Source organism: Labrus mixtus, chromosome 14 (genome assembly GCF_963584025.1).
Source record: "Labrus mixtus chromosome 14, fLabMix1.1, whole genome shotgun sequence".
Classification (NCBI taxonomy): domain Eukaryota; kingdom Metazoa; phylum Chordata; class Actinopteri; order Labriformes; family Labridae; genus Labrus; species Labrus mixtus.
In genome coordinates this window covers 4,936,261-4,954,559 of record NC_083625.1, presented here as the reverse complement: position 1 = coordinate 4,954,559, position 18,299 = coordinate 4,936,261, and the positions used below count along the sequence as shown (strand labels likewise).

Below are 18,299 nucleotides of genomic sequence, written 5' to 3'. Positions count from 1 at the left end.
TCTTTCCTAAGAGCGCAAGGGCTTCAATAATAGAATAGAATAGAATAGAATTACTTTATTGATCCCAAACTGGGAAATTGTGGCGTTACAGCAGCAGGTTATCCAAACACACAATATTAGCAAATAAACACAATATGATATTAAATACAAAGTAAATAAGCACTAAAAATATCAAAACTAAGAATGAGAATATATACAACCAGGATTTAACTAAGCATTACTAGTCTTAAACATGAAAAGATTAAATACAACATACTTTGAGATAGATGTAAGGAATAGGGAAAGGAGGTTAGGATGTATTATTTGTATAGTGCCAATTCATAGCAAATGCTATCGGAAGACACTTTACAAAAAGAGAAGAGCTAGACTGCAATCACATTATTCTGCAAGGGCACAGCACTAAGCAACATTTAGCCAAGTATCAGGGACAAGAAGAAACTTCCTTTTAAGAGGAAGAAACCTCGAGTAGAACCAGACTCATGTTGAAGAGTCTTCTGCCACAACTGTGCTGGGCTTGGCAAATTGTCTAAAATGTATACAGCTGATCTTGCAATTGCTACGGCAACGCTTGCGACAAGGCAAAGGTTTCAGATTTTTCAGTGACAAAATGTTACATGAGTGCAAAACCTGGCAGAAAAAGAGTGACCCCAATGGAGCAGGTCAGGACATCTTCATAGAGAACGACTGAAACAATCTGATATGTGCTTGTATTCCTTCCAGTAGGGAATCGTTGTAATACTAAAACTGAATGCCATACTTTCAGAACACAGCGGCCAAACGTCAAGTGCTCTCATCCAGATCCAGCTATGTTATATGATTTACAGTAGCGTCATACAGCAGCGAGTGAAACATATGGTGCATGGAAACTGCCTTGTCATATTTCACCAGAGCCTCAGAAGGGCCCAACACAAGGATGATTACTATATACTACTACTGCTGCTGCTGCTCCAGTTGTCTGGCAGGAAAACGCGTCTGGCCTTGGCTGCCTCTTCCCCCCCTCTTCCTCAACCCCGTCCATTCGTTCCAGACAGGAATGCCTATATTTAGAGTGCTCCTTTCCGCTGTTATGGCTGCTGGATCATTAGCCTCATTTAACCCTTCTTTACCTCCAGCGAGCTGATTGGTCGAGGGCATGCCCCTCAGGAGAAACCCCCTCAAAACCCTGACTACACAGCCCCGATCTTCACCTCCTCAAATATTTAGGGGGAGTGTGTGTGTGTGTGTGTGTGTGGGGGGGCCACGAGTGGCGGTAAAGAAAAAGTGTATCCACGGCTTGGAGCGTATGGGAGCTGCTGCAGGGAGCCTGAGGGGTCATGGCTTCAGAAGAAGGACAAAACACATGACGATGATAATGATGATGTGCGGCTATTTTTGGGGGGGGATCGGTTTCGGGTTTTAAACGTGCCTTGGCAGCACTCGTTTCTCTCTTGTCATTGCGTTTGACAGGCTAGGGCGAATGAAACGTGGTCGAAACCTTCTGATCTTTCAGTTTGTTGCCACTGCTCTGTGACATTAAAAACCTGCCATTAAACTCATCAAAGACGCACGTTGTCATGGTTCCCCAAAGTTTGATTTGAGTTTGCTGTTTTCCCTTTTTAGTGCCTTAAAATCTGCGGGAAAATAATTCCCAACAAACAGCCAAACTGAAGTTAAACTTTCTTCAGACAATCACGGTCGCTAGAGGATGGATCTTACTAGATTTGGAGATCCTGCAGCACTGACCAAACATAAGAATTTCCACTTGTGCTTACTGTATTGTTAAATGTTACAGACTGACTATTAGAATATTTGTGAAGATATTCCGGTTTCTCAGAGGAAGACTGAGAACTGTACATTAAATGTTTTCAGAACTCCTGGCTGAGGCGGAGGGATACATATAGTAAAAAGTCCCAGTGTTGTTGTTCTCCTTTATCGACACTTGCGGAATGCCTCTCGTCCAATCAGATTGCTAGGTCGTAATTAACTGTTTGTATTATTTCAAATAAAGCAAGGTATGCTCTAAAGGTGTGGCTACCGTATCAACTGGTCGAACAAGAACGAGTCATAACAATGCATATCCAACCAATATATCATCACTTATGACTCCAAATAAGCAAGACGGGGAAGACAGCTTCAATCTGCTTCCACGTCTTTTAAACAGTCTATCCCTCGTGTTGATGTCCATGCTGTCATTTGGTCATAGTGTTCTTAAACAGGAAACTAATCTACAGAACTGGTTTGTAAAATGCAAACTGTGAAAAATCTTTGTTGTTGGTTTCTTCTTTTTTTTTTGGGAGTCTGTAATATGCTCATCAAGATGTACTTGTATGAAGTATGTGAAAATGCTCCTGACAGGGTCTGTGCAGTGATCGTACAAAAGGGAGGGGTCATAAACACGTTACTGCTGCAAGAACCCTTCCCCCAATCACATCATCTTCACGGTAAAGAGTTGGAAATTTAAGGCAATCCTTCCCCGCAAATTAAAGAGTTCATCAGCAGCGGCAGTGAAACGGTTCTGGGCCATCACACATCTGCTAAAGCGGGATTTACTTCCTCCTATTTACATCTTGGCACCTCCACCGTCCTCATCTTCCCTTCTCCATAGCCGAGCTCAGATAAACAACACTGACCTGCCAACTTTTCCCCCGTTTGCTGATTACTGTTGGGTCTGTCTTGATTTAGGGCGAGTGGGACTAATCCAAAGATGATGTGATCCATCTATCTGTCAATCCACGGCTCCAGTTAGCCAGAGAGGGCTAAATGAGCCTCCCCACACACCAACACAACACACACACACAAACATCACTAACCACATGCTGGTTTCAGTAAATACACAAACAGGGAGTGGGAACCAGGAGGGACCTGATGACATGATGGGATCTCAATGTTTTTATGTTTCAACTCGATCTGATTACAGTAAATAGAAGTTCATGCAGGATATCTCCTACTTGGACTTTTTAAACCACTTTAAACAACATGTCCTGCAAAATATGCAAAAGCCTTTAAAATCATTATTTAAAATGTTTTCTTAATTCAGTGTATGGAGGAAAAAAGCAGATGGTGACGAAGTCGCAGACAAGCTTCAATCTTTGTCTTTATGTCTATGGGGTCATGATGATATCTGTATGAAAGTGTGACAGTGTGTGTGTGTGTGTGTGTGTGTGTGTGTGTGTGTGTTTGTGTTCTTACCTGTGTGGATCTGCCGGTGAGACTCCAGGGATTCTTCGGTCTGGAACTGAGCACCACACTGATCACAGACGATGGCCTTGTCACCAGCTGAACAACGACAACAGACAAGAGAGTTCAGTGGAGGCACACAATGAATTTGACTCGACTGTATTTTGTAGAGACGACGCTATTTGGGGACGACACTGATCCAATAAAGCAGGAAACCGATGTATTTACCCCGGACTGTGATAAAAAAAAAAAAAAAAAAAAAGAAATAAGTGAGATTAATGAGTTTAAGTTCTTGGGAATAATTTTGGATCCACAGCTGAAGTTGGATAAACATGTAAGAAATAAGAAAATCACAGCAACAGTAAAGAAGAACCTGAATTGTTTTGAATGAATTAAGCACTTTATACAAACTCAGGCAGCACACGTGTTCATGCATCATAAGAGTTTTTCTATTTTCTTATAACGTCTGACAGTTTGGGCTCAAGCTTCACCCTCTACCATCAGAAACCTTCCATCATTACACAATCAAGCCCTCACAGTAATGAACCAAAAACCTGTCCACTGGCTGCCCCAAAGTGAAAGACACACACTCCATATGCATTATGTTTTTTCAAACAAGAGTTTCCAAATGTATCGACAATCTCATAAACAGGAAGTGAATGGAGAACATACAACATCGTGGATCTACACTTGGACAATCAGCTTTCTCCATCGAAGGCTGTAAACTCTGGAACACATTACAAACTGAAATCAAATGAATCCCAGATCTAAAATCTTGCTAAAAGTTCTCCTGACACACTCGGTCCACCAGTACATTACTCCTTAGCTCTTTTGAATCTGCAGAACTAAATTCTTTAACTCCCAGATTGATGTGAAAGTGAAAACGCTTTTTGTCAGTTGAACATTTTGATCATATTCAATATCAAAGATATTTTGTCTCTTCACCATCGGTGTGAGCTTAATATACGGGACATTCCTTCTCATGACTCAGGGCCATAAAGTTATTGTTCAGTCCTCTTCCACTTTAGTTTCATCACACTCTGATTCTTATTATGTAAGTAGATCAAGTATGAAGCCCTGCAGCTATGGTTTGGTTTGCCATGTTTCGCCAATACTTTATGAATTTGTACAACAATAAAAAGGAGAGACAGGATACTGCACACACACACACACACACACACACACACACACACACACACACACAGTGCTGTTGGAGGGCGCATCAGATCAGGCCCAGGCAAATGACTTTTTATGGCTTGGCAGCAACCACTGTACATGCCATACACATCACACATCAAACAAACACACACACAAACACCAAGCACACTCATTTAACATCTGGCTACTCTGTGTGTGCAGAATAGACATATGCATGTTTGCCTTTGTGTGTGTGTGTGTGTGTGTGTGTGTCTGTTTCCAGTGCAAGCACAGAGCGATCTCTCCCCGACCAGACCTTGGTTTGTTCTTGGCACGGCCTCCTGGGTTACGACACCTCCAGAGAGAGAAAGAGAACACAATGAAAACAGGAAGCCAATTCTTAGATGACTGAAAAAAAAAAGAAAAGAGAGACGGGGAGAGATGGCTTGTGTGGTTTTGCAACCGCAGTGACATTAGGGAACGGCCTGTACTGTAATAAGCCCTACCAAAAGGAGAAATGACTCGGAGTGTACATGACAGAGTGTGCCTGCCAGAGTAGAGTGCTTATGCAACAAGTTATGCAAAAGACGGTACGCTGCACAAGTGAGCGTGACTGGATCATAAGCCACTCCAAAGCAACCTTAAAAAAAAACGACCACATCCTGGATTTAGCTGTGATATACACAACATTTTTTTCTCTCCATTCAACAGCTTCGAACTGAATAGCAAGAGTCAGTGTCTTTTTTTTTTTAATTGGCTGCATATGCAAGAGGCATAATTTGTAGTGCGAGCGTATGGCGAGGCCAGTGTCAAATGCACAGATGAGCATATGGCTGAATTAGCCGGCAAAAGCAGCCACTTAACCTTTGGAGAGCGAGACATGTAGTGGAGATGTAGACAGAATACCCCGACACAGCCGCTGATGTCCCTCATTTGCATTAATCACAAAGTAGCTCTTGTTACTTCTTTAAGTCTCTGATTCGTCCATTATGGGATTGTTGGCGCTGCAATTATTATTATTATCTCACATGCTGCTGCTGCTCTGCTGAGCTACAATAGACTCTTTTTCATTCTGTTGATTTGAACGCATTAATCAAACATGTGCGACCCTGACTGACCATCTTTAAGTGGCACAGGCAAATACCAGCACTCAAAGTAAATGCACACTCATGTTTTTACTTACACATATTCTTAAAAGGGCCATGCCATGTTTTAATCTAATCTAACACAGTGCACACTTACTTCACCGTACGGTTAACGATTTCTAAGAACGTTTTCTTTAAAAAAGTGTTTCTCCTTCCTCGCATGTAGACTTGGCTACAGAAAATCTGGAAGAATATCGACTTTTTCTAGGTTTTTTTCTTCTTCATGGCTGTTACCGCTGCCTCCAGGTCTAAATAAGATAAGAGATCGACGCCACTATGACCGGAGGAGTCTTTGTTTTTATTTCCCTGGCAAATAATCACGTCGTGTTGGAAGGTTGTCCAACACACTTTTTGGAAACTTTTTGATACCAGGTTATCTAACCATATCTAACCATTGTTTAATGATTGAGAGTATCAAAAAGTACACAAGCTTCCCCAAAAAAACCTACAGGTCTAAATTAGCAGCGTTTTGGTACTTTTCCATTGCCAATGCATTTGTGAAATTCAGTCACTGTGCAGCGGTTCGCCTGAATTTTCGGTAATCGAAAACAAAAAATTACTCAATATTGAGTGCCTGTGGGCCTTGTATTTGTGTTGCCATGGTATTGAAACAGGTAACCCTTTCGCTAGATTTTTAATACACGTTGTCCTGACAACACTAAGGTGTGTCATGTTGAACAAAAAGCAGAAAAATGATTTTCCCGGGGCGAATCAGCAAACATAAGTCATACTCAACGTCCACATTAGGCGGTCAGAATGTTGCTTAAAACTGACTTGGAAGTCGGTTGTGTTTGAGTGTCTCTTCTCTCACTGCCACCATGAAGCTGCCCCTGAGCAAGGCACTTCTGTCCCAGACTGTAAATGTACTGGGCAGCTTCCAGGTGTGAATGTGTGTAACTGTGTGAGTGCGGAATAGAGCGTTCACGTTCGGCAAGATATACTGAGATCAGAGAAAATAATGGACCCCGTCTCTGCGCGGAAGGTAAGAAAACACACATTCACAACTTTGGTTTGCTGAATCGTTAAGTTTCGGTGATTCGCAGTAAATCAGCTTAACTCCGGCATGGTTACCTCAAGTAATGACTCCGCCTCACAGACAGTGAAGCAGCACTATAACCAGTCTACTGGGAGGCCAAGAGGCGTGTGCTAAATGGGCCAGGGATAGGATTTTAGTGCAGGGCATGCCCCCGCTTGTGGCACAAGGACATAAATTGTCAGGAAATGCCGGCATGGTGCCTTGCTTCAAGGAGAATGGAGTTGTGTCAGGTCACCGCGGGGCAAAGGGGGGGGGGGGGGAGGAAAAGTGGGAGTGCAGGAACTCAGGGTACACAGAGCCAGGCAGCCACCCAGCCAGATGCCCGTCACTCTAGTTAGCCAGCTAAGTGCTAACAGGGGCCCCTCGGCTTGGTAACAGCCGCCATCAGCCATTTTCACTGCCAAATTAAAGCCATAAATCCTGAGGCCCCTTTGATCGCAGGAGGGTGAACTTGTTTGTTAGGAAAGACGGGAGCCGGGACAGAGGAGACACACACTTGACATCAGCTGTTACTCTTGATACGTCTGTTCTGAATAATAGTCTCTCTAACCAGGGGTCCATTTAGACTACGATGTCGAATCTAAAAGCACTTTATTTCAACCCCTAAATGAATCTGAGCTTTAATTTTGTCTGAAGACATTTTTTATTTGCATAAAACAAACATTTAATAGAGGCATCCCCCCGCCGCTCTCCAGGAAACGTAAGAATGAATGAAAGTCAAAAGCTAATGTGAATAAAAAAAACAAAAACCCATTATTATGACTAAATAGAAAAAAAGAAGGAACCTCCTAATGGACTCTGTTAGCGGGGAGTCCTGTGTCACATTGCCACAGAATCTTCCCTTAGCTGACATAATAAAAGTTGCACAACACATGCTCTGTATGTGTGTGTGTGTGTGTGTGTGTGTGGGCATGCTGGGGGGTGGGGAAGGGGTGGCGATCAGGTGCCACATGCCTCCGAAGCCGCTTCCCTTTTCGCTTCCCTCTCTGAAATATTGCACAACTGTTGTTGCCGCGCAGTTATTTCATAAAGGACTGTAAAAGAGAAGAAGTGAGTTTCTTGCCAATCAAGAAACCGCTCTACAAAGACCAGGAGCGCAGGGTGATATAATGCTCCTGTATGTACCGTACTCTGATCTTTACAGACCCTACAACTTTTCCTCATTCAATGCCACATTGTTAGCTCTCTAGGAGCACTTGAAGCTAAGTGTGCCGTGCTGATTTGTAAAAGTTAGTGTTCTAGCTTTTTCATGTAGTAGGAGGTTCAAATCCTTTCCTTGTGTTTCCTGAAAAGCATGCTTTGTAGAGGGTTGAAGGAGAGTTCTTCTCTTTAGTCGACCTTGTGAGGATAAAAACTGTTTGACTAGCATGCCATTAGGTGCAGGGAACTGATAGTATTTACAGAGTTTGGGTTTAAAATTAGAATTAAATGAATTTTTTTGTGATAAAAGTTAGTTCTCAGGTCTACAGCGCCTTGAACTTATAATTCTTGATGTGGAGAGGGACATATTACATGGTATTCATTCTTCATAAAGACATATTACAAAGTGAAACCTTGAGTGTTTCGCTGCTGAGACCTTCAGTTATGAAGAGATGACACCACCTGCTGTCAGGTTAATATCAAGAGGCAACCTTCTGTGTTTCATAATGAAGCCAATGCAGAAGATCAAAAACATTCTGGTTTCTATGACTAATTTATTTACTTTTTACGTTCAATACAATTTATACGTGTTGATTTTACATTTACACAACTCGGGACTGGGAGCATTGCAGCCAATTTCCCAGGAGGCTGTAGGACTGCAGCTCAGCAGCAGTTAGCTGAAGATAGCATTTCCAATGTGGCTTCAAAATGCCTCTTCAGAAACCAATGGGTGACATCACTCAGACTATGTCCATGTTGTTTACAGTCTATGGTTAATAATTGCAATAATACCTCCAAAAGATGTCTTCTTCTGCACATTTTAACAGTGTAAATCATGCAAATGTCCAAAAAGGTTAAACAGTGTAGTTATGGAACAAAAAACTATGGAAATGATATATGGTTGATTTAGAAACCTTTACAGGCTGTCAGAAACCTTTTTAAACTGTTAAAGTCATAAATCACGTGAACTAAGTCAAGATTAAGTCATGCTAGCTCTCCCACCATGTGTCATGTCCCAACTTCACAATAAAACAATCCCCCTTGTCCACATTTTTGTTCTACTTGTAAATCTCTCTCACTTCGTAGTAAAAGTGCTCTATAAATAAAACTTGTGATTACTGTTGGGTCTAGTTGACTCGAGGTACTCTAACCACTTCCCAGGCATTATTCAAGAGTGTTTCACTTAAAGTTAACTGCTGTGGGCTTCCACCAACAGTGGCAACATTAAGACGTGATGAGGATTGTGGATTAGCCCACTGAGCAGGCCTCGCAGGGGGAGCGATGGTGCATTCCCTCGCCTGTAATTTCCCCCTGACATACTAAGTGCCCATTCTCCCATTCGCCTAAATAATGTGCTGTGCAATGGTGCATTGTCCTATTTGCTATTACACTCATTCCATGTCTGCAAATGCAAAACCATCGTTATGTTATGAAAAAAACAAAACAGGGTTAAAGTAACCTTGGTGTCCATTTGTGAGTTTGTGGGTGTGATAAGTGTGTTTGGATGCAACGACACACACACACACACACACACACACACACACACACACACACACACACACACACAACATCCCCAAGCTAACATCATCCAGCTCAGCTCTGTGATCTCATAAAGGCCGCCATTCAGACGCTCGTCTCATTCAAAGGAATATGTCAGAGACAGAGAAAGGCCCTGTTTGTTTGTGGTGACTCTTATTTTTTCTGTGGAAGACAAAATATTTCATCTCTGAATGCATGCCAACATCCAGACTTGACACTTGTTGTTCCAACCTACTTTTCCTCTCCCAGGTAAAGCATATATGCTAAGTTTGCAACAGATGTCCCCCCCCCCCCCCCCGTCCTCTGGGAATCGCAGTCTAAACAGAATCCTTCATCAAAGACAATCGCAGAATTAAACATAAGAGTTAGAGAGCCCGACTTTGCTCACAGCGACACACAAAAAGTAGGGCACCACGTTGAGACGAGAGCGAAACACTTCATACCGAAGAGGAGAGGCAGGAAAACGAGGAAATAATGCGGGTCATTTCTACACCTGAAGAAGATATCAACCTAACTCACAACAAATGCATTTTATGACCAAGTTGTACCAGATTAACTGATAACAACAGGTGAACGTGCAATGTTGACAAAATAATCTGCAGAGTCATGCAACGGCCTGTTTCCTGCAATACAGTCATCAAAATCAGCTGTCCACCGGTCTCACATGCCCCCCTCCTTGCATGAGATGGCATGACACTATTTAGCATCCATTACACAAGAAATTCCTGTTTAAGAGCTTCCACACTGAGGAAAGTTTTGACAAGAGAGCTGCACTGTTCCAAGACAATACGCCTTGTGTCATACCCAAAATGCAGAATCCAGCTGTGGATATCACATTCACAAACACATTGTAAACAAACTGCTGTAATGCATATGAAAAAAAAATGCCAGCTCCCTGTCTGTAACTTCTTAAAGCTGAAGTGAGAAACTTTCAGTTTGTGTTGATTTTGGCGACCCCTGTGGATAAAGCGCTGGGTGTCATCTTTGTTGGTTTTTCCTATGCGTATGAAAGTAGAGTTTCTTACCAAAAAAAGAATAATCCTGCTGTCATTTAACAAAGAAATGTGTCACCCGCTTTGTCTCTTCAGTGTTTAAAAAGGGGAAAAAGCTGTTTTAGCGTGTTAATCACTTCGTCTGACTCCCATTTCAGACTTTTTTAGTCTTCATGCTGATGATCTTGTATGCTCTTGAAAGCCAAAAAGAGAGGCATCAATATTAACTTAAGTGCATTTCAGAACCAGCTAAAAACTCCCCACAGAGCTTTAAAAATCTTAAATAAAGTCTCATTTGGAAAAAAAAACTGTTAGATAAATAAGTTATAAGATAAAAAAAGTTTTATCTTTAGAACAAGCTTTGCAACAATCATGTTAGCTTCATGCTGCCTCTGTACCTCCTCCTGGCTTGAAAACATGTCCCAAGTGAAACTTCCCCTATTACACATTTCCTCTAATATGCACTGCAGGTCACTCTGACCCGAACAGTTACCTCACAGTTTACAACAACAGCAGTCAGTAAAAACATTAAAAGCCTACCGGGCGGCTGCAGAGGCCTGACATCCAAACAGGTTGGCTCATTTTTGCACAAGGATGAACTTGTGAAGGTTAACACGACATGAGAAAATGAAGCCTCGGATGTAATTTCTTGTCTCCCACATTAGCTCCTGTTCCGCATTGATTCATGCAGGTTTACTGTACGTGCACATATTTCTGCAGGAACCATCTGAATGATCTGCTCTGGAAGGAGTCAGGGAGGCTAAATGGGAAATTAAAAAGGCTAATTACAGTGTATCTGTCGATGGCCGACCAATATCACACTCAGTGGTTTTTAACAGTGTAAACACTGAAAGAGAGAGAGAGAGAGAGAGAGGCAGAGAGCTAGATTAGGCAGAGAGAGAGCGCATGTGTGCGTGTGTGTGCATGTGTCTGTGTGAGTGAGGCAGACAGGCGCAGTCACCAACAAAAACATAGCCTGGCTGTTCACTGAGCCTACATAAATGGCTTACGTAAGACAGTCCGCTCAGTACCAAAAAACAGCTAAAAATCCATAAACACACACACACACACACACACACACACACAGTTCCTCCTCCTACTCCCCCTCACACATCAACACAAACATTGGTTTCATTACACTTGTGAGGACTAACATTCATTCCAAAATATGATAAACAACTTCTGTCTCTGCCAGATCCATGTCCTTGTTTATTTATTTATTTACATACTTTAAAAAAAAAAAAAAAAAAAAAATCATAAAATGTAACCAAATGGGTAAAAATGATATTTAGTAGGGGGGAAAAAAAAAACAGTTTCCCAGAATCTGAAACTCAATCTGGTTCACATACAAATATCAAAACATGTACACACACACACACACACACATCCACAGGAACACACACAGACGCAGTATGCCGTCAGAACAATGAGTACAGACACCACACGCTCTCTCTCCCCTCCCCTCCCCACCTCTCTCTACCTTCAGCCGTCTAACGAGGCCGAGCTGTACAGTTTTATTTACACCATCCTCTTATCAGTGGTACAGCAGCACAGAGGCTGCCAATTGGAGAGGACAGGGCCACGGTACTGCCTGTACCCTGTAGTGGAGTAGGTGTGTGCGGCCACACTCCCAGCACGTTTACATCAAGGCTCAGAAGACGACTGGGCCCGTGCCAGGATGCCTCTCAAAATAATAAAGCACGCACTCAAGACACACAAACACACACACACACACAGGTTGAGTGAGCAATAAGTCACAGAAACTACAGGAGCATTATTGCACGGGTCTTGCAGGCGACACATGGGTACCATTTAGAAGGTCTAATGGGGTAAACTCACCCTGAGTCAATTTAAGCGCCTTTAATATGCAGGATTAGAGTTTATTAAATGCAATTTAAGATGAAATAAATCTTAATGTGCACAGGGAAGGATGCGACAGATGGCAGACTTGCAGGAGGTAGCCGAGTTCAGAATCAAATGCAATCAGGACAGAATTTTTCACATTACATTTTGGCACTGAAACAGTTACATTTCTATCATAGAACTAGTCTTACAAGCTAACACAGGTGGTAAAAAGCTGTCTACACAAGTATCACTGCCTTCAGTAGAATGTATGAATGTATGTAAAATGCAGGAAGAGATATTGCAAGTCCACCACATCACTGAAGGTTGTCTCTTTTATATATTATGTCTGTCTAGAGCTGTAGAATATAAACTATTTGGAAAACATTTGCAAAGCTAAAATAATATTAAAATGCTTTTTAATGCAAGCAGCAGCATGGACACTGGACACTTAGAGGTGTAATAAAAGGTTAAAACCCAAGACAGGATTAGCAGGAAGCTACGTAGCCTACTAAAAACAAAGCTAGCCTGATACCATCTGACGTAGTAAAAGAAGTTGAACCCATATCAAGCAAAGCTAATGGTAAAAAGCTAACCAAGAAACAAGCAGACAGACTGGTATCATATTTAAGAAACATTTGCAATTAAATAAGATAGGAAACTCTAACGTACCATGAAAACAATAGCTTTATATTCACTTGAGTTCACTAGCTTGCTAGCTTGCATGGTTGCTATCCAAAAGTAGCAGCTATTCAGGAAGACAATATGATTGCTAACAAGCTAGCTAGCTTGGTTAACATCTAAGTTAACATGGAATTCGGGCGCAATTTTCCAAATAAATGATTAAGCGTCGTCACTCTTGCATCAGAATTATTAGTCAGTGATTGTCTGCTCTGTTCAGGGCCTGCCGTGCCAGTTAAATGTTTTGTCTCAGCACTAGCCGGGGCTGCAGCTCTGATCAATGACTTCTGCAGAACGCTCCACTATCCAGATGTAAAAGAGCCGAGTGGAAAGATAGCATCTCGTAGAAGTGGAGCGGTTTAGAAGTAATTTGATCTAAAAATGGAGATAAAGCTGTATGCCGTGTCAGGTTTAACCCGCAACCACTCGACCGGAGCAATGCATAACCAGAACATGTGGACCAAAAGTCTGGCAGCGCTGTCACTGCTAACGTTAGCCACACACTCCTCATCCAAGTTGACACTGTGTCACAGCAGATGCAGCTGTGTTGAACAAATTCTGTTATATTTGGACTTGTTTTTTTGTGTTTTCTTATCTTTACACTAGTCGACTAGTCTGTAATTAAATTTGCTACTGACTTTGAAATGAGTTGCCATAGGAACATCCTATAACACCAAGTTAATGTGGTATTCTAAGTAAGCAGCGATCCAGGAAGAGAATCTGTTGTCATAAATATTTAAGTAGGACTTCTAATGTCGAATAAATAAAAATCGTACATTAAGTTTGGCATTAAATGTTGCCTACTTCAGAATTTTTCAAAATAGCCGCCAAGTAATTAACCAGACTGATTTAGCCCTGTTTTAATCCAAGCTTTAATGACGTTGCTAACACAAAGAAATGGACGTCACAAGATGAGACAGAAGCTTTTCTACTAGAAGAGAACATCACATGACAATAACAATAGAGACTGTTAGAGTAACAAAGTGTACCAGGCAAATACAAAGTCAAAGGAACACACATAATGTACTTTAGATGACACCATAGTAACAATAAATCACGCTCCGGTCCTCATAAATACGAATCAAACACAAGGACTGAGACGGGCAGAAATGACTGTACGGCGTGAGCAAACACTGCGTTATAGATAAGAAGAGATAATCTCGCTTTCCTGTGAGGGGAAGGAGAAAAAAAAAATAGACAAGCCATCAAAAAGCACAGGAACATGTTTGCTCCCGATGATATTGTTATCGACGGAGAGGAAGAAGAAATCAAAGGGAAGCGAGGGAGCACGCGAGGAAGATGGAAGGGAGAGAGAAAAAGGAGGAAACAGATGAAGACAGAGAATATTCAGGTCGCATTTGACAGCTTTACGGTCTGTTGCTCCGAATGGGATGTCTAGGGACGTGGCAAAGCAGACAAATATTGACTTGCAGAGCGTTCGCATGAACACACACACACAGACAGTCACACACACAGACAGGAAAAATACACACCACACTTCCACATGAAGCGTCTAAATTCACCCCCCCCCCCCCCCCCCTTCAAAATGGATGAGCTCACATTGCAACATCAGTCACCCTTGTTTTTGTTTTTTTTACCCAGCTCAACCTCTTAATCCATTTTGCCTGCAAACCAATTTGTTTGTCCAGTAGGTCACAGACAGTTCCCTGCCCTCACCGTTCCCTGTTCCCCTTGTACTGTTTATTTCTCCCTCTCCCTTGCCTTACTTTCTCTGAACGACAAAGCCATTTCCAGAGCTTTTGCCCCCTGGGAGATGGAGGGCATCTCGGTCCACACATCTAGCCCCTCCGCCGCCTCCTTTTCTTGTTTCCTGCATGTCCCTTCCTCCCCTCTCTACCTCTCTCTCTCATGCCCGTCCTCCTTACTGTCTTGACGTCAGAGGAACCTGGTTTAATGGTGCGCTGACACGAATGGACAAGAACATATATGCATCATTTAAAACTTTATATTTAGCTTCTAAACTTTAGCTTCTTTTTGTGGAGACAGATACAAGCAGATATCAGTTGAGGGTTTTGAGTGAATATGCGTCTCCAAAGATGACTTGAACCCTCTTAAATATTTATTTTAATAGATATGATTCCTCAGTTTAATTACAATAGATAATAAGGTATTTTACCTCCCTGTTGTTCTTTTCCATTTGATTTTATTAGCTAGTCATGCACTTATTTTGACAACACTGGGTGGGTTTTAATGACAATATGTAAAGGAATCCATGGTCCCCAAGTGGACGAATCTAAAGAATCTTTGTAATGAATTGACTTTCCTACTAGTGTCACAATGTGGTTGACGTTTTTGGTTTGGTGTTAAAGGTCTTAAAACTACTTGGTGGGGATTTGGTTAAGATTTTTATGCTTCATTCATGCTCCCTAGAGGATGAGTAGCAACAATTTATGTGCCGCTTGTATTAATCTGAAATCATAATCGAGTCAAAGAATCAGCTGTACTTTGTATTAAGTTAATTATCCAATAACTGAAAACATGTAAATGTGCTAAACTAGATTAGCAATAATAAAACAAGTTAACTTTTTTTGTAGGAACATTTTGGAGCTGCTAGCACGGCTGTAGATTAAAAGCTTGTAGTTTTGCACAGTATGAAGCATTTAAATTTTGGATTTAGTCCCATTTAAAACAGAAAGCACAAGGCTTTATCTTAAAGTTTTGTTCATCTTTCCTAGCAGCAAAAAAAAGGACAAACTAAATCACAACCAGGGGAGTTAGGAGGCTTTACAATGTATTGCTGTCGTCTGATGTTTGATGCTTTTTTAAAGGCCCTGTGGTCTCTGACATCAAAATGGTAAGTAGCATCATATCCCTTTTCTCTGTAGAAAGTAGATAGTAAATATAATGTTATCACAAGTCCTAGGAGTGATGGATTATAAGATCTAGGTTGTAAAAACATACCCTGATGTGACAACACACTCAGCCATATATCTCACTATCTGGTAGCTGCAATTGCTCTGCTGTTGCCAGACACTGACCAAGTCTTTCACAAGACCCCCACCCTCGCCGAACCCTGTCCGCCCCCCCCCCCCCCCTCCTCTATGGCTAACCCAAGAGGTCAAAGGTGCCATGTGTTTTCAGCTTTGCTTACCAACCCCCCTCTGTTTTGAAAAAGAGAAGGAGAAAATGAGGCTTAGACATGCATCCCCGCAACTCCTGCAGGCCACAGCCGCACCGCATATCTTCAGGGCAGTGGCTGGATGTGTGTATATGTGTGTACATGTGTGTACAAGGATATGTGTGAAGAAGTGCAGGGAAGGAAACAAGAGCTGGACGCATAGAGGAACCACCCGGGGCTCTCCTGGTGTGAAGAGGCAGGAAGTGAGTTAGGCTGCTCTAAAATGCCAAAGTGGACCATTTCTCACAGGCCTCGGGGGCCTGGTATTAATAGATGCTGGCTGGACAAGGGGTGGGTGGGCTTCAGAAGAAATACACGCTGACGTGAGTGACCTACTGCAGCTGGAGTCTTCCAAAGTCTGTTGATGGAAGCCTTGATCAAATACAACAAACTCCAGATTAACTTTATTATCAGTCTTAATAAACGTGTCCAATATTTGGGAATGAATGGTGCAACGTGGAGCTTTGACGACACCGACACAGGACTCATGTTAAAGTATTAGAGCAGCCTGTGGTTCCTCATACAGACAAAGTACAACAAAGAATACTGAAGAAACATCAATATTTGGGTATGATAAAAAAAAAAAAAAGCAGCATCACTGAAGTAGAATACAAAGAATTGAAGCTATCAGGCAGTGACATTCAGTTGCAAAACAAGGCTTACTTAGAAAGACTACAGAGCCTATCTAAGATTTTATCATTGGGAGTTTAGATTTAGTTATTTTTTTTATCAAATAACATTAATTGTGTAAATGCATTTTGGAGATTTGACTCAATGAATTGTGCAGCACTTCCTACAAAGTGAACAGTAACATTTGAACGTCATTGGAGACGGCAACAGAGATAAAGGACTGTTGTATTGAATTGTCATTTACAGGTTAAGAAATATCAATGAATGCAGCAGATTGACCAGATGTTGTCATTTTAGATGAGCACATTCGACTTCCTTTTTTTCAAAACCTGGCTTCTACATTTCCTACAATGCAACCTGGCTGTCAACGGTACGTCTAAAACTTCAAATTGTTCCATTAGAAACCCAAAATGTTGCCCTTTTTCATTTTTGCATTGTTATTTTTTGGCTTTTTAACCTGGCTACGTCATTACCCACAATTCACCCTGGCTGCCAACAGTGCGTCCAAAACACAAGGTGTGGTATATTATCACACACTAATGAAGCCTCTAAAGCAATTTCCCAAGAAAGTCTTGTGAACTCTCATCGTTCTGACACCTCCACATATTTGCTTTTTCACATTTGTATTCATCAGACCCTTTTGATGCTGACTCAAGTCTGTCACTTCAGAGAGTTCATCAGATTGTTTTTGAGCCACAAGAGACTCATGCACAGGCAGTAAAAACTCCTCAAGACATGAGCACATAATTCAATGTGTGACTGACAGATAATTGACAGATATCTCCTGTATGTGCAGATATCGAGGTTTGACTATGGGGTATCAGATAATGCGCGGTAATTATCGATCTCATCAAAAACAACACCTGATACGAGAACTGATTTTGGATGTCAGAGTGACCTGAGCTAATCTTCCTGATACAGTTAAAGGTCAGTCGAGATTAACTAGTAAGTCCAGTGCTGCAGTGAGTTAATTAATAACCAGATTTTAAGACATTTAGCCAGAAGACAAACCACGAGATACGAGAGATTCTGCTGTTCTACATCTGACTGACAACAGGCTTTTTATACTGTACTGTCCTGTACTGTGTAAAATCTTTTCAAACTAAGCCCAAAGGGTTTTCAACACTACCTTTTTAGCTGCTCTAATGACTTTTAAACACAGATTTCTCCTCTGCTTTGCCTCTTTAATTCACCTCATGGAGCTCCGAGCTGGGTCTCAGCCTGTTGGCCTCCTTTACAAAAAACTTCAACCAGCTCCGTTACTGAACTACGGCTTTCCAAAAGCAGTTTGACATGAAACAGAAGCTGGAAACTTCTCAAACAACCTCACAGCAATGCTGAATCTTTATTTTAATGTACACTGAGTCCGGGGAGTGTCTGCTGCAAACACGTATTTTAAAAAAAAGTGTTTGGAAATGATTGATAGTTAAGGATCTGTATACAAATAATAAAACTAAATACCTGCAATTTATGTCTTATACGGCAGCAAAGATCAGTTCCACAGATTGTAAACCAAATGGTTGACTGTTTAAATCCTTGTGGTAATGGGGCTAAACAAGTTTGAACTAAGGCTTCACTAAAGGCAAGAGCAACAAGTCATCGCCATGGCGACGGTTTATCATCTTTAGAACATAAATGCACTCTGTATTTAACAATTTTATGAACTTTTGCAATATTTTGAAATGCGTCATCAGCTTGTTCCTGAGATTCATCCAAGCTCAACAATAATATCTATGCACATTTTTCATTTCCAGTCAAGCTTTGCCAATTCCCACCCGAGCTCCACAACTCAAAAAGTGTTACTTTATCCTCTGGGGAGCACAACAATCTGTCCCTTATTCTACAGAAAACAGAAAGGTGGA

At 41.6% G+C, this 18,299-nt stretch overlaps 1 protein-coding gene across 1 annotated transcript in view; it reads right to left on the bottom strand.

Moving 5' to 3' along the window:
* Positions 1-18,299, bottom strand: part of zbtb16a (zinc finger and BTB domain containing 16a) — a 167,241-nt gene that overhangs the window by 64,383 nt on the left and 84,559 nt on the right. The window contains exon 4 of the mRNA XM_061056400.1: positions 3,169-3,255. Coding sequence (XP_060912383.1) covers positions 3,169-3,255 — 87 coding nt within the window. The remainder of the gene's footprint in view (positions 1-3,168; positions 3,256-18,299) is intronic.